This window comes from Nilaparvata lugens, chromosome 3 (genome assembly GCF_014356525.2).
Source record: "Nilaparvata lugens isolate BPH chromosome 3, ASM1435652v1, whole genome shotgun sequence".
NCBI classification, from domain to species: domain Eukaryota; kingdom Metazoa; phylum Arthropoda; class Insecta; order Hemiptera; family Delphacidae; genus Nilaparvata; species Nilaparvata lugens.
The window spans coordinates 28,303,606-28,318,840 of record NC_052506.1 but is presented as its reverse complement, the minus strand read 5'-3'; the positions used below and the strand labels follow the sequence as shown (position 1 = coordinate 28,318,840).

At 34.5% G+C, this 15,235-nt stretch overlaps 1 protein-coding gene across 1 annotated transcript in view; it reads left to right on the top strand.

The window, feature by feature from the left end:
- The window catches only part of LOC120350374 (potassium voltage-gated channel subfamily KQT member 1-like), a 97,413-nt gene that overhangs the window by 45,874 nt on the left and 36,304 nt on the right, over positions 1-15,235 (top strand). The window contains exon 3 of the mRNA XM_039423467.1: positions 14,310-14,414. Coding sequence (XP_039279401.1) covers positions 14,339-14,414 — 76 coding nt within the window. The 5' untranslated portion in view covers positions 14,310-14,338. The remainder of the gene's footprint in view (positions 1-14,309; positions 14,415-15,235) is intronic.

The following is a 15,235-nucleotide window of genomic DNA, read 5'->3' as shown; positions in this document are numbered from 1 at the left end:
TTTTGGATAGGAAATTCTACTACTTTTTTAACAAATTTGAACGTGTACTCGTTGTAATTCACGCTATTTTATTTCAAATCCCAACCTCACCTCATTGAACGTACTGGAATCTTAAGTCTCAAGTCGAGTTGAAAGGAAAGTCAGTCGCGAGTATCCAATGAATGGATCTGGAGTGCACGAACGGCTAAAAATCCAGTCTGGACTGCCTTTTCATTTGAGGTTGGGACTATGATTGGTGATATAGAGAAGTTAATAAAATATTGAAGTCAGTTTAGGAGATGGTTTGCGGTTGGGTCCAAGCTTTTTAATGACAATATATTACCACATTCAGAATTTTCACATCATTTACTTATTTCAGATTGGGAATTTTGTCTATGTAGTTTTAAAATTGTCATTACAAAACACACACTTGGAGCGCTAATGTAAAGAGTCGCTTCGCGATAGAAGTTAGTAGTGCCTAAGAGGTTCAATCTATTGTTCCATGAAATTTCCAAATGTAAGATTACTTTGGTTAATTAGGATGTAGGCTACAGTATACCCGAAGATTGTACATTTAAGATAACAACATAGGCCTAGTAGCTATCTTTATCGATTTATAATGCATTTTTAATCCAAATGCATTATTAATTAATGCATTATATCATTAATTTTCAACTTTGAGAACTTTGATTCTCATCTCCGGTTACTCTAGTTACTCTGAAACATCAATTCGCATCCATGTTTGTAATTTTTGAGAAATTGGAAATTTTAAAGAAATCGATTAGTTGAAACGTTTATCTGCGTCGACTCCCCATTTTGACGGATGATGGCCACACCTAAAACACGCGACATGGCGTGACAATGACATGCTTCATTTTCAATCGTTTAGCGTATATCAACAGTTTTTCATTAATTAATGCAGGGACCCGCCCGGTCTAATATTGTTGATACGAATTACGAAATTGGCCCTCAAACATTCTTCGGAATGAAGACTGAACACACAACTCATTCATGAGTTTCAACTTTCAAACCCAGTTGTTGAACAAGTAGTGACAACTCACGCGCCTTCTTGAAAGGATAGTCTTGAAAGGTGGCAGATCGCAGACGGCTACCTTATCAAGAATATTGATTCCTCTCTTTGAAATAATCGTCTCTCAAAGACTTTTCACATTTCTCAGTACCTATTATTTTGTCGAAAATTGAATTCCAAACAATCGATATTTCTTGTCGTTAATTATACGGAAGCAACACTTTTCTTGATATGATTTTATCCCGATTGGAATGAATTTTCAAAAGACGTTTCTTAAGGGTCCCATAAACGGTAATTAAAAATATATATTATGATAATATAATTCTAAAATTTGAGTCAGTCTTCAGCAGTCTTTATTATAGCATAGCTTCTTCAAACGCTGATGTTTATACGTTGAGTTCGAATTGGAATCAATAAAATTATTTTGGGTCGGATCGGAATCGCTGACTGGATAGGACTTCTTTATTATGCTTTGAAAGCAGGACGACATGGGATGGCTGTTCGACTGTTGAACTCGTCCTTGTATTCTGCAAGGCAAAGAAGGCCGCAATAATAAATTACAGACTGCTTTCTACTTGATATAGCTCGGTCGACGTTACCCAATAACAGTGATTAGGTTTGGAAATGGGCTTCTGCGGGACGTAACGATCATAGCAGAATTCCACGCTCTATCATAGTCAATGATTTCTATTCGCAAGAGGAGATTTGTCTCTATTGATATCGACTATTGCTGAACGACCTTCTCAGGATGATACTAATCCTCGAAAAATAGTTCCAATGATAACTTGGATGAGAAGAAAATCCATGATCCATGATCCTTGTTACCAGAGAGCCTTGGAAAGGAAAGTTGAATGACAAAAGTTCTGTGAGGTGATTGATTTTTTTAGTGCAACTTCAGTATTTTAGGTGGATAAAACTTGCTTGAACTTCCTCTTTGCATGGTTGAGATGTTCCACAAGAGAAACTTTTTGCAGTTTTTTTCTTAGGGAACGAAATATTTCATGTACTCATCTATTCAAAGTTTACATAACTTTCTCAATGTTGTTCCTTATCTCTGTAACTGACTTGTGAATGTCACCAAAGTTTTGTCACCGTTCAACTATTCTCTAGGCTCAGCTGTAAAATATTGTTCTTTGAGATAATCTGAAAGATTTCATCTATATTTTCATAAAACTCTCTTGATTTTTTCAAAATCAATCTTTGATACTCTTGGTACCAACGATTACTTGACGCGATGTCATACTGCTTACAAGTCTTCCTGGCGGTCTTAATTGGGTGCGAGTTCGTATCCTTAAAATAGTTTCAAGGATCGTGTTACACTGGGATACCCTTTGGGAGACTGGTGGCCATGCTAGTCAAAAGGTATTTTTGCTCTTATGGCGCTTATTCATTTCTCTTGGGACACAACTGGTATCCTACAATAATCGCATGGCATCAAACCGGATTGCTGCTATTAAACATGGATATCAATGGTGTAATGCTGGTGTCCGAGCCTAGTGTCATATAAACCTTATTGGCGGCGAGTTTGTGGTCACTATACATACAGGAATGAAACCTGTTTTTAAATGTACAATTTGTTAAAAAGTTATAAAAATTCAATACCGTACTGCGGGGAGTAGGCTATATACGGCTGTGAACATTTTCAATTACAGTACAACCAACAGGTAGGAAGGACGCTACCTACTCATACAAATGTAAAAAAATTACAATAAAATGTCAATTAAGTTGGAAGAAATAATAATAATTATAGAATTGATTGATTTCCGAAGAAAATAAAAAGGACATTATCTCCACTTTTAAAATAATCTTTTTGCACTTGAACTCGACTTGGATGTAATTATTAATTTACATGATACTCATTTACTTTAGCAGAACAAATATCCAAATAGGCCAGATAGCTTTGTTACTTCATCCTAAATCATCCTAAAGTGAATCATAGATGGCATAAGCCTATCTACGATTTTTGCGTTGGATAGGCTCCGCTGATTCCTGTAAGCCCAGTCCATCCATTCGACCGTTTTGAAGCTTCAAACATAAATTTGAAGCGCGGCTTCCTTATCAGAAGTTTATTGACGCATCTGAAGAAAACCTCGACAGGTTTACAGCCTATATTCCTGTTACAATATATATTGGAATTCCACATTTTTGCTGAATTATGAAGCCACAGCCATGTTTGGTCTTTTTATAACTGCTAGTAAAAATATTTTACAACTGTATTAATAGCGAAAGAGTGATAAAGTGACAAAACCTTCATATTTGTTGAATCGACTGTCCCATTCAGCTCATCATAAACTCAGAGTAACAAATGATCTCTCCCATTGAGAGAGGCACGTTATACGAACAGGTCAGCTATCATAAAAGTCAACAGTAAAATACTGTTTGCTGTGTCTTGCGGAAGTAAAATGCTTCGAATGAGAGAAGAGTGAGAATTATGAGAGTACTACGAGAAAGCTAGGAAGGAATGAGTCAGTGAGAGAGAAAGGATACAAAGGGTGAGACTTGCACGTTTATTCTGAACCCATAAAATAAAATGGGTGATTCGGGATTGGTCTGCTCTGTATCAAATTGATGGACACGAATCCAGGTAACCTTTTCAGTCCTTCGTCGCTATTCAACTTGATTGATCAAGAGTTTTCTTCTTTATCCACTTGCTTTCGTTGTGCATAGAGAAATGCTAACGTTTGTTTGAAAATATTTTTCATTTTAGTGTTGCCCATTGAGTAACCCTGGGTAAATCGAGTAACCCTGAGGTCCTGGTTACTGTAGTAAGCGGATTGGAGTTGAAAGTTGGGTTATGATCTGGTCTATTATTCATCACTAGCAGAGTGAGAATATCTATGGATTGAGTTAAATTTCTATTTTTCGATCTGCGAAACAAAAAAATTGTCACATTTCACAGATCCCTAAGATTTGAGGAAAGCAATGATGCTAAGAGTTTTTAGAAAAAATAATCCAGGTATCCAAGTAAATCCAGATATTTTTATCAATTCATTAAAATTGACTATACATCAGGCAATAATCGGTCCAATGTGCATAGCTGTTTGGAAAGATATAGTTAATGTGTGTTTGGAAAGATGCGGCTGCGGAAACATCACTCATGTGATTGCTGTGCCAAGTAAATGACTCTGGACTTCAAGATTCATTGTCCAGAAGAATTCAGCAGTTTTTTTAATTTGTAATATCATTACTTGAAGAGAGACAGAGTTGAAGTGAATATCAAGAGTACGTAAAATACGAACAAAAACATTTATGGAGTAAAACAGAAGTTCCATAAGATATGAAAATTCCAGTTACTTAATATGTTTCGGAATCTTGGATACTAGAACAAAAAATGAATAAGCTTAAATAAGGCCAAAATGAGATTCTTGAATAAAATTACAAGGATGTTTCGAGAGTGGAAGAGAGAGCAGTGTTCAAAATTCCCTCATAAGGCGAGAAATTGGCAAAACTTTAAAAACCATGTGTGATCTCTTAAAGCAGCCATTTCTCTTTTCTTCAACTGATCTTTAAGTGATCTTAAACTGATTTTTAGGTGTCAGTTGGAAGGAGACTTATAGGCAACCACCTATGAATGCGAGATTCTTTTGAGAAAGCGAAAAAAATTGATATTTCTGTACTAGAAATAATGAAGACCGTTGGATCTGAGAATTCCAAAAATATAGCCTCCAGCCTCCAGCCATGTGCCTTTTGTTGAATAGCCACATATGAGGTGTTCACTGGAGCGTTTCCGAATTGAGAGTGAGAGAAGCACCGCCTTTAAACATGTTTTTCACGTTGAAGGATATTTGAGTTGAAGCTCATAAAAGGGTAAAATAATACTGTATTTGCTCCGAAATATTGTTCTTTCATCTTTCGTAAACCCTAGTTTTCTAAACAAGACAAATTCAATGATGAGCACAATTCAACTGTAAGTACATTGTATACAACTTCTACAATGTATACTAATACAACTGTAGAAGCCATTTCATTATTATTTCTTAGGAGCTCTGATCATCCTTGAAATTTTACATTGTCTACTAACGTCCCAAAATTCAATTTCACTAATTTGATTTCACTTTAGAAATGATATAACATTTTTCCGTTTATCAAAAGATTTTTATCTGAGGAATTTGCCATGAATAAGTTGTTTGAGTAATCAGTTAAACCTTTTACGAGCATTTTTTTTGTGAACTGTAAATGATAATATTATTGAGAGTTTGTAGAAATCTGTAGTTTGTTGGAAGACATTTTGCTGGTCTAGGATTTTGGTGAACTTTGACGTTTTTCAAATGGGACTAGGAAACATGATCAACCGAAATTCAACATGATTTTCCATTTTGAAATGTTATTTCTCTCCGAAACAGTAATTGAGTAAATTTTCAAGTGGAATGTGATGGATGCATACCGTTCTTTGTTGTAAGTCGATCAGGTACCGTAATTGGAAGCCTATGTGGTGAGAAAGGTTGGGCGTGCATGCTGCTCCTATATCTCCATAATTTATAGCCTCATATCTTACACCTCCTGTTATAAATTAGACGTCTATCGAGCTTCCGCTCTCAATTTGCAATTGAGTAAGCAGCTCAATGTATGGAATGAGTAGATTAATACATGAATATTCTGCTTTTGTTTTTGAAATGTAAACTTTTCTTATAAGCTTTTTAAAAGAAACTTCTACCAATGTGAGAGATTCATTCATCCACTCCAAAATGAAGTTTTCTACTTTAGACTCCAATCACTTCACATCAAGATGAATGTCTCATGATTATGTTGTATTGTTGTTGATAATGTATTTATTTTACTACAGTTTTTTAAATTCAGAGAACTCAAATGATTTTTACCGTCTAACTAATAATAATTTCGAGGGAAAAAATTCGATTGCATTGTGTGGTTGCACTGTATAAAAAATGTGATATTGCAAGATCAGCAGAAAACTAGAGAAGTAAAAGGCAAAATAAGAAATTCCAATAATAGATCAGTGGTTAGTAGTAGTTTGGATCTTGTGACTATTTGTTGCTGATCGATTATTTTCTCAACATATTCTATTCATCGACACATATTATGAATTCGACGAATTTCTTGTGCACTTGAATTGGAAGCTTATGCTTTGAAAAGAGGCCATTCATATTAGTATATTGGATTGATAAAATAATAGAAATCATTGTTTAACATTGATTGAAAAAGTCTTTGGAGCTTGAATGTAGGGTGTTGAGATCATGTGTTCATGAGATTAATTGGGAAAATTCGAATAGGTTTATTCAATAATTCCATGAATTGCATCACAATTTTCCACTGGATGTTCGTAGTTTGTGTATCATAAAGATGGAACAGAGATGCTACTCTAAACATTCGAAGCCGTTCATCAATGTTCGATTCCCCCCTCCGGACCGGTTCCCTTAGCGGAGTAAAGGTATGAAAATATGGTGAATAAGGCAAAAGGATTAAGTATGACAGATGTGGAATTTGAGTCCCTCTGCCGTATTGGGGTTTAAAACAGAGTTTGTCTCACTCTTGTATCACAGAGGTACAATACATTAAACGTTAGCTAGTGTTTTTCTCTCACTTGGAAAACCAATGGATTATGGAGAGCCGAAGGACGTAGCTATTCTTGTGGGAGAAACGAGCACGAGAGCAGGCAAACCGCAATGAATGGTTGATGTTTCAACAAGCGCATCAGTATCAAAGCTCAGCAATACTCGCCACTGAATATTCTTCAACTCTTCATTTGAACAATATTCTCTTTAATCCTCTGGTATCATCAACATTCCAATAAGATTGAGAGCCGGAAAAACATTTTTGCCCGTGGTGCGAACGCTATTTTTCGCCACACAGAAAAATAAACAATATATATATGAGAATAATTGTTTATTAAGCACTTCCGAAAGCAAAAGTCGAAGGTCATAGCTCTAGCAAACCTGAGGTAATCTGAATATCAGGAAATTGTCCAAGTATTTTATTTTTTATTCTGATTTGTTTAAATAACCTAAAAGATTATGTTCAATTATGTGGGAGGTTGAGTTTATACTTTTTTATTTTTTCAAATGACAATAAGATGATATTATTATGGAATGTTTTGATTCTTGAATACTGAACACAAAATGACATTTTTTGATCAGCTGTTTTAGCGCACTTGAAGTTTGGACAATCTGGATGTCAACAATGCTTGTTATCGTCGTTGAGGTTAGCGGAAGTTGAGGTTATAGTGAGGTCCACGTTATAATGACAGTATTCGATCAACTTCGGTTTTGCTATCCTTGTCTATCATTCGACAAAGCCGGTGGTACTATCCTTTTCTAGGTCCACAACGATGACAATTATGTTTTTGACGGTGTAGAAATATAATTAATTAATGCAGAGAATTGGCATCGCTATTCTTCTATATTTATCCACTGCCATTATAACGTGGACCACACTATAGAAGTCCTATCCTACTCTGAAAATCGAATCTGAATAGTTTATAATATATTATTTGTATTTCATTCATCCAAATAAAATGATGGTATCTTATTGCAGAATATTTTATTCAATTCTAGTATTTGTAAAAACGTTCAGCACCAATGGAATTTTCCCAAGTAGTTCCAAAATTATCCACCAGGTTTCGTGGCAAATGCAGTACTATGAGGTTAGAAGTCGGATTCTATTATACTCTGAAAATTGAATTTGAATAGTTTATAATATCTTATTGTATTTCATTCATCCAAATAAAATGATGGTATCTTATTGCAGAATATTTTATTCAATTCTAGTATTTGTAAAAACGTTCAGCACCAATGGAATTTCCCAAGTAGTTCCAAAATTATCCACCAGGTTTCGTGGCAAATGCAGTACTATGAGGTTAGAAGTCGGATTCTATTATACTCTGAAAATTGAATTTGAATAGTTTATAATATCTTATTTGTATTTCATTCATCCAAATAAAATGATAGTATCTTATTGCAAAATACTTTATTCAATTTCTAGAAGCATAAACTGATTCCGTTTCATAAACCATTTTGTGAACACGTTCACATCGAATCAGAATCAGCTGACTTCAGTGTTATTTTAGAGCCTTAGGGCCGTAATAGTATATTTCGCACCTATGGCCGAAAATGAGATATTTCCGGCTCGAAATCGGTTTTTAAGTCCGAGGCCGTAGGCCGAGGACTAGAAAAGATTGAGAGCCGGAAATACATTTTTGCCCATGGTGCGAACGCTATTTTTCGCCACACCAAAAAAAAAACTTCCCAATATATAAGAAATTAAAAATAAATAAAATTCAAACAGCCTATTTTGATAGTTTGAATCTTGGTTATGACAACTTTCACTGTCAATAATTTCAATATTACTAATTAATAATTTACAATAGTGACAATATTTTTATACTATTAATATTTCAAATAATTGTTTGAATTTTTATAGCTCGCGCTTTGCGCCTGGTGCAATATCTCATGGATAGATGGATGAATAGAATTTTCATTACTATTTTGAAATAATGTGTTTAAAAAATTAATATAATTGCATATTTCACAGTTTTGTCTCAAAATATATCTAAAAAATTGATTGAAATTTAAATTACGGTAACTAATATAAAAAATGGCTAATAATAGTCGAAATTCATCGACAAAAAAAAATGTCACTGACCGAGGTTCGAACCTAGATCATGTTTGTAATTCACTGAACTTTGAGTTCTGATGTCACACGCCTTTACGCCCTCGGCCATTGCATATTTTTAATCGAAGAGGCCTCTAAGTCAGGTAACGTACTATGTAGGCTACTATAATATAGTGTAGCCTATAGCGGCAAACTTGAAGACGGTTGCCGGCATTTTCACAGCAAAATATTGCTCTGAAAATAGTTAAATCATAGAGAAAACATTCGAAGATTCAATCTTGAGTGGGCCTAATGTTTTCTCTATATGGTTTGATATTGAAGAAAAATTATCTAAAAGTTTTAATAATGAATTACGGAAAAATTACTAGGAATTTTTCTGTCTAGGCTGAGTTTCACCAGTAGGCTTACCTTAAACTTTAGATCTCTGCTGTATTTTCCTATTATTATTGTTGATTGTATTGCATTAAGAAGTGGAATTCGATAATAAAAAAGAAACAATTATTACTCTACCTCACTTTTAAATATTGATACAATTATTGTACTTTGATTTCAAATTCGATTCTTCTCTTCACTTTTAAAGACTTGCGATACTTACCTTTCTGACAATGGACAATGCAGCCAACATTATATTGTTGAGGCTATGGAGATATCATCGTATTCTATTGTTTGATATCAAAAACACAATAATAAATATTAAATTATGAAACAGTAATTCATAAAATATATTATAGACATGATACCGCGATTCATGATACATAATTATATAGATTATTACAGTCGTTATGAGATTATCTCTATGATTTTTGTGAGATCGGACACGATCAGCTGTTATTCAAGGTCATTTTACAGCCCTAGGGCCGTAAAGTTTTACCGGCCTGGTCAGAAAACAATCATTTTTGGCCTTCATATGACGCACGAAAACCAGCTCATTACATCCAAGTGGGGCGAAAAAATAATTATATTTTCCTGTCATGAATGTTGTAATACTGTACAAATATTATTAATTTTTTTTCACTTGATAATTCTCAATTTAATTAGTACTTTATATCAACTATTGAGTGCCATGTTCCGGTTGAATTTGTGATACCAACTTACAGGATTTTTGGCTGAGTTTTTATTATGTTCTTGTTATGAACGATGACAGAAATCAACCCTGTTCTCGACTTATAACTCTATCGAAATCCTCAAGAGATACGTGGAATTCAGATAATCCAAAATGATTTGGATAATCCAATTGGATTTTGAATTTTTGGATAATCCAGTTCGGATCTACCTATATTTTTCTGAACCTCTCATTTGTTTCAAATGTACATAATTGACCGAGCGAAGTGAGGTCTGAGATTCAAGTCGACGGTTTGGCATTTCTCTTAATGTTCTCTCTATATGTTGCGCATTTACGGCGAAACGCAGTAATAGATTTTCATGAAATTTGACAGGTATGTTTCTTTTTAATTGTGCGTCGACGTATATACAAGGTTTTTCGAGATTCTGCATTTCAATGATAATATAAAAGGAAAAAGGAGCCTCCTTCATACGCCAATATTAGAGTAAAAAATCTGGTGTGGCGCACTCACACAACTTTCCATGCCGTTATGAAAATTGATCACCTGACGCTAGTGTTACGCACATCTCAAGTCTACTTATAAACAAAAATCTGAGCCAGCTGGTGACAGGACAATAACGCTGGAGACATGCGAGGTCAGCTATCTCTTCATAGTGAATCATATAATAGAATCAACAGTTGCAATCAGTTTGCAATTGGATAATTACATTTTTCGAATTTCGAGCTTATTTTCAATTTTAGGTGAAAATGTTACTGAACATTACCTAATTTTATAGATTTTCATTTTCAATCTTTTCCACTGAATTTTTTTTGTTTAAATTGTATCTGAAGCCTGATAATTGGGAATCTAAAATCAAACATTGCATAGATGGGGTTGAGCTCCTGAAATTTTTACAGATATGGGACTTGTGGCATTTGATAGAGCTTATCAATGACTATTATAGGTATAAATTTAATCCAAATCGTTGGAGCCGTTTTCGAGAAAATCGCGAAAAACCCTGTTTTTAACAACATTTTCGCCATTTCAAATTTTTCAAATTCAAATTGAGTTTATTCACAGAAATCATTACAAATACAGTCCACATTTATAAATAATATAAATACTTGTGAATTTTCCCCACATAGACAAGTCAGCCGCCATCTTGAATTGCATTTGATCGAAATTGCTCATGTCGGATCCTTATAGTGTAAAGACCTTAAGTTCCAAATTTCAAGTCATTTCGTTAATTGGGAGATGAGATATTGTGTACACAGACGCACATACACACACACACACACACACACACACACCACACACACACACACACACACACACACACACACACACACACACACACACACACACATACAGACCAATACCAAAAAACCATTTTTTTGGACTCTTAATTTAGAAATTTAGAAATTGGGGTACCTTAATTTTTTTCGGAAAGCAATACTTTCCTTACCTATGGTAATAGTGCAAGGAAAGTAAAAATCTGGTGTGGTACACTCACACAACTTTCCTTGCTCATTGAACTGTAAGCCTCATTCTTAAACGAGAATAATTTAGGGGAATAACATAATGACGATTGGCGGCAAAATATTTGCAACTACGATCAGACTACTTTATATGTGTATATATAATTGTTTTCAGAGTACTTTTTCCTTCGTGTAAATTGTGAAATTCGATGATTTTCTCAAAAGTCATCAAAACAGCTGTTCTACAGATGAAATATCTCGACTATGACTGTGTTCTTTTTATAAACTGCTCTATCTACCTACCTCATGCACGAGAAGGAGGTTACAAAGTCCATTTCTCGAGGATGGGGTAGACCCCCCATTAGTTTCCCAGGAAAAAGACTCATGCCAGTTGATAGAGCTGATAAATAACTATACAGGGTATGAATTTGAAAAAAATCGGTCAAGTCATTTTTGAGAAAATCGTGAAAAACATGGTTTTTTAGTAATTATCTGCCATTTTTCTCAAGAATATTACGGAGCTCCTGCAATTTTCTCAAGAATGAGACTCATGTCAGTTGATAGGGCTTATGAATAGCTATCTATGGTATAAATTTGAAGAAAATCGTTATAGCCGTTTTCGAGAAAACCGTGAAAAACATGGTTTTTCAGTCATTATCCGCCATTTTTCTCAAGAATATTACGGAGCTCCTGGAATTTTCCCAGGAATGAGAAACATGTCAGTTGATAGGGCTTATAAATAGCTATCCATGGTATAGATTTGAAGAAAATTGTTAGAGCCGTTTTCGAGAAAAACGTGAAAAACATGGTTTTTTAGTAATTATCCGCCATTTTTTCCGCCATCTTGAATTGAATTTTATTGAATTTCTTATTGTCGGATCCGTATGGTATAAGGACCTCAAGTTTAAAATTTGTAGTCAATCGGTTAATTAGGAATGGAGTTATCGTGTTCACAGACATACACACATACACACATACACACACATACACATACACACACACACACACATACACACACACACACACACACACACACACACACACACACACACACACCACACACACACACACACACACACACAAATCATGTTTTTGGACTCAGGGGACCTTGAAACGTATAGAAAACTTGAAATTAGGGTACCTTAATTTTTTTTGGAAAGCAATACTTTCCTTACCTATGGTAATAGGGCAAGGAAAGTAAAAATCAGACTATAGAATTATTCATCATAAATCAGCTGTTTAGTGAACTATAATACTACCCGTTCAAAAACATCGAACATCTTAAAAATGTATCTTTCCATCAACGTTAGTAGACAGTTGCAGCCAGACCTGATAACAGCGCTCACACTCACATTCCGGGACGACACGTCACGGAACGATAGGGCAGAAAGATCTATGTTTATTTAGGATTTTTTCTAGACATTTTAAATTTATAAATTATTTACCATTTTTTTGAGAAAACACAACAGGTCAATGTAACTTGCGCGAGGTCTACTGTCCACAGAACTACTAGTATCATTGTGAGTCGATTTTACAGAGTCAATTTCATTCACTTGGCTCTAATACTTGATGCAATGTGAATAATTCATATGCATCATTGGTTTCCACTTTCTTCAACCCAATCACTCATTGATTATTCGTGTATTTGATGAAATTTACATCTTATACTTTTATAATTAGATAAAATGGAAGAAATAATAAATATTGAGATAAGACTACGAATCTCCATGCCTGACGAGCTTTTCACCAGAAAACGCACGAAGTAAGGGCACGAAGCTTCCCATGTACACTCTGTTATTGAAAGCATCCGTTGGACACCTACACGAAAATGCAATTTCGAAATGATGCTGTAACTTGTTAAATCCATCAACTGTATGATGAGAATGGAAATAAATCAAGTTGATTACTAAACAAGCAGAATTCAATGTGTACTGCATTGGTTCCTCGCAAAAAGTGTGTTTTTTATTTTGCTCATGGGAATAGCAGCAATAGTTTTTTCTATTAAAAAACCACTAAATACAGTACTATAAAGTACAAACAGCATCAATTATTCTTTTATTAGAATTATTAGAAGGTATGTTCAGACACGTAAAAATGCTTCCTTTTGCTCTTGGATTGCTGGTTATATCAATTTTCACCAATGATTTACTCAAACTTAAGGATCATTAAGTAGTAAAAGTTGAGAATTTGCAAAAAGAGGTGAGAATTTGCAATGCGTCGCATTTTCCTTTCACAGAATTTCTTTCTCATTACTCCTTCATCCAAACTGCTTTTCCCCCCACATCAGGTATGTCTCTCCTCAACAAGCAGCTTACACCCACTTACTCTGAAATGATTTTGATTCGGTCTGTGAGGGAGCGAACACAATGTCCTGTCTGCAAAAATAAGTCATTAATATAAGTCAGGGCAACAAATGATTCTATTGGCCGCTACGGATTTCTTCTCGGTCGATTATAATATCACAATGCAGGCTACAAGTATGAGAATCCACAGGAACAACATTTCCAGAATATTTTACTTTTCTTCTGATTATTTTTTGTAAGTTATGAAAAAGTTACCTGATACTCGGTTCACGTTTTGCTCATATCAAACTGTGTTTGTGGTACTGCATCAATATTTGTATGGAAGCATTCAGATTTTTAATCAATTATAACTTATTGTCAGACTGTAACAAATAATGAGAACGTAAAGATATTTTGATAAAATAGACAATGTTCAAATTCAATTTGACCGCGACTTGAGAGTTTGAGAGTAGAGGTTATCAATATATAAATATCAAAAGGTACAGAATCACTCACATTGTGTATTTTAGAGCATACTTCAATGAATGAGCTGTCCTTCCTGTGCCGACACATGATTTCAGCTGTCTGCCTTCAATTTTGATTCTGACATATTATTTACCCATGCTGAATAAACTATAAGTTCTATTGATTCACAAATAATATCAAGTCAAATCCCTACAATAGTTCATAAGCGAGTTCTCTAGCCCGGAGGATCTAGAGTACAGTAGTAACTTTTAAATAACTCAATTTTATCAGTTGAAATCAGATTCTTAGTAACCAAAATTCAATCTCACTTAATATATAAATTTTTACAGCTTGCAGTCTTGATACAACAACTTTGGAATGATCCAATATGAAACTTGTTGATAAACTTTGTTGTGTACGAATTGGTGGGAGCTGAATTATGATTGATATAATGACTGAATTTCAGGCCGGGGAAATGGTGCTGTGTTCAGCGCTATGAAGCAGGATGGCGAACTCATGCAAATGGAGGAATCGCAGCAGCTCCTGTCTGCTCCCTGTCTCCTAAACAAGGGTGAGTCCAATTCAACGTTCGCATCATAAAATTAATGAATTTTGAAACTCTATTTCAAGAGACAATCTACTTTTATATCTCTCATAGCTGCACTAATGAGCCTCACACTGTAGTCAAGACTAAGTGGAATACGATGAATACGAATGAGGTTCAGAGTAGTACAAGGGTCTACTATGCTCCGAAGCTAATCACATGCAAATTATATTCTGTACTCATTATACAACACCTGAATCCATAAAACCACAAACAATTGCTAACTTATGCAGGAATAGTAGTTGCTATGAAAATAGTGGTGCCCTTTCGTAAGTTTTAATCTAGACCTTATATTTAAGACTAGGCTACCCAACTACTTCCAAGTCCGTCATTGAAATTTATCAGTAATTACAGTTATTATCATGTATGTTAACCATGCTATCCAATGCCTCCATGAGTCTATAATTATTAACATTCGCAAGGTCATTGCTACTTCTTCTGAAAATCTCGGTTGGAAATTGAATATTGTGTTTACTAGATACATCTCTAAGGATTATATATATTTTCTTGATAATATTTTAACTGAACTCCTAATACCATTGTACCGATGTACAATACTCTAAACCAATATGTAATCGGCGTTGGAAAAGTAATTTCTGTAGGGATGAACATGACAATTCAAAATTTAACAATCATTATCATTTTTCGAAGGTGAAACGACACAACGTCAACAAAAAACACTTGAAAATAGGGATAGATCCACATTCCACTTTTCATCTCAATTTCCTGACCTCAAAATGGAAATTCAGAATCAAGAAAGATTTAATGATCATTCATTATGAGAAAGT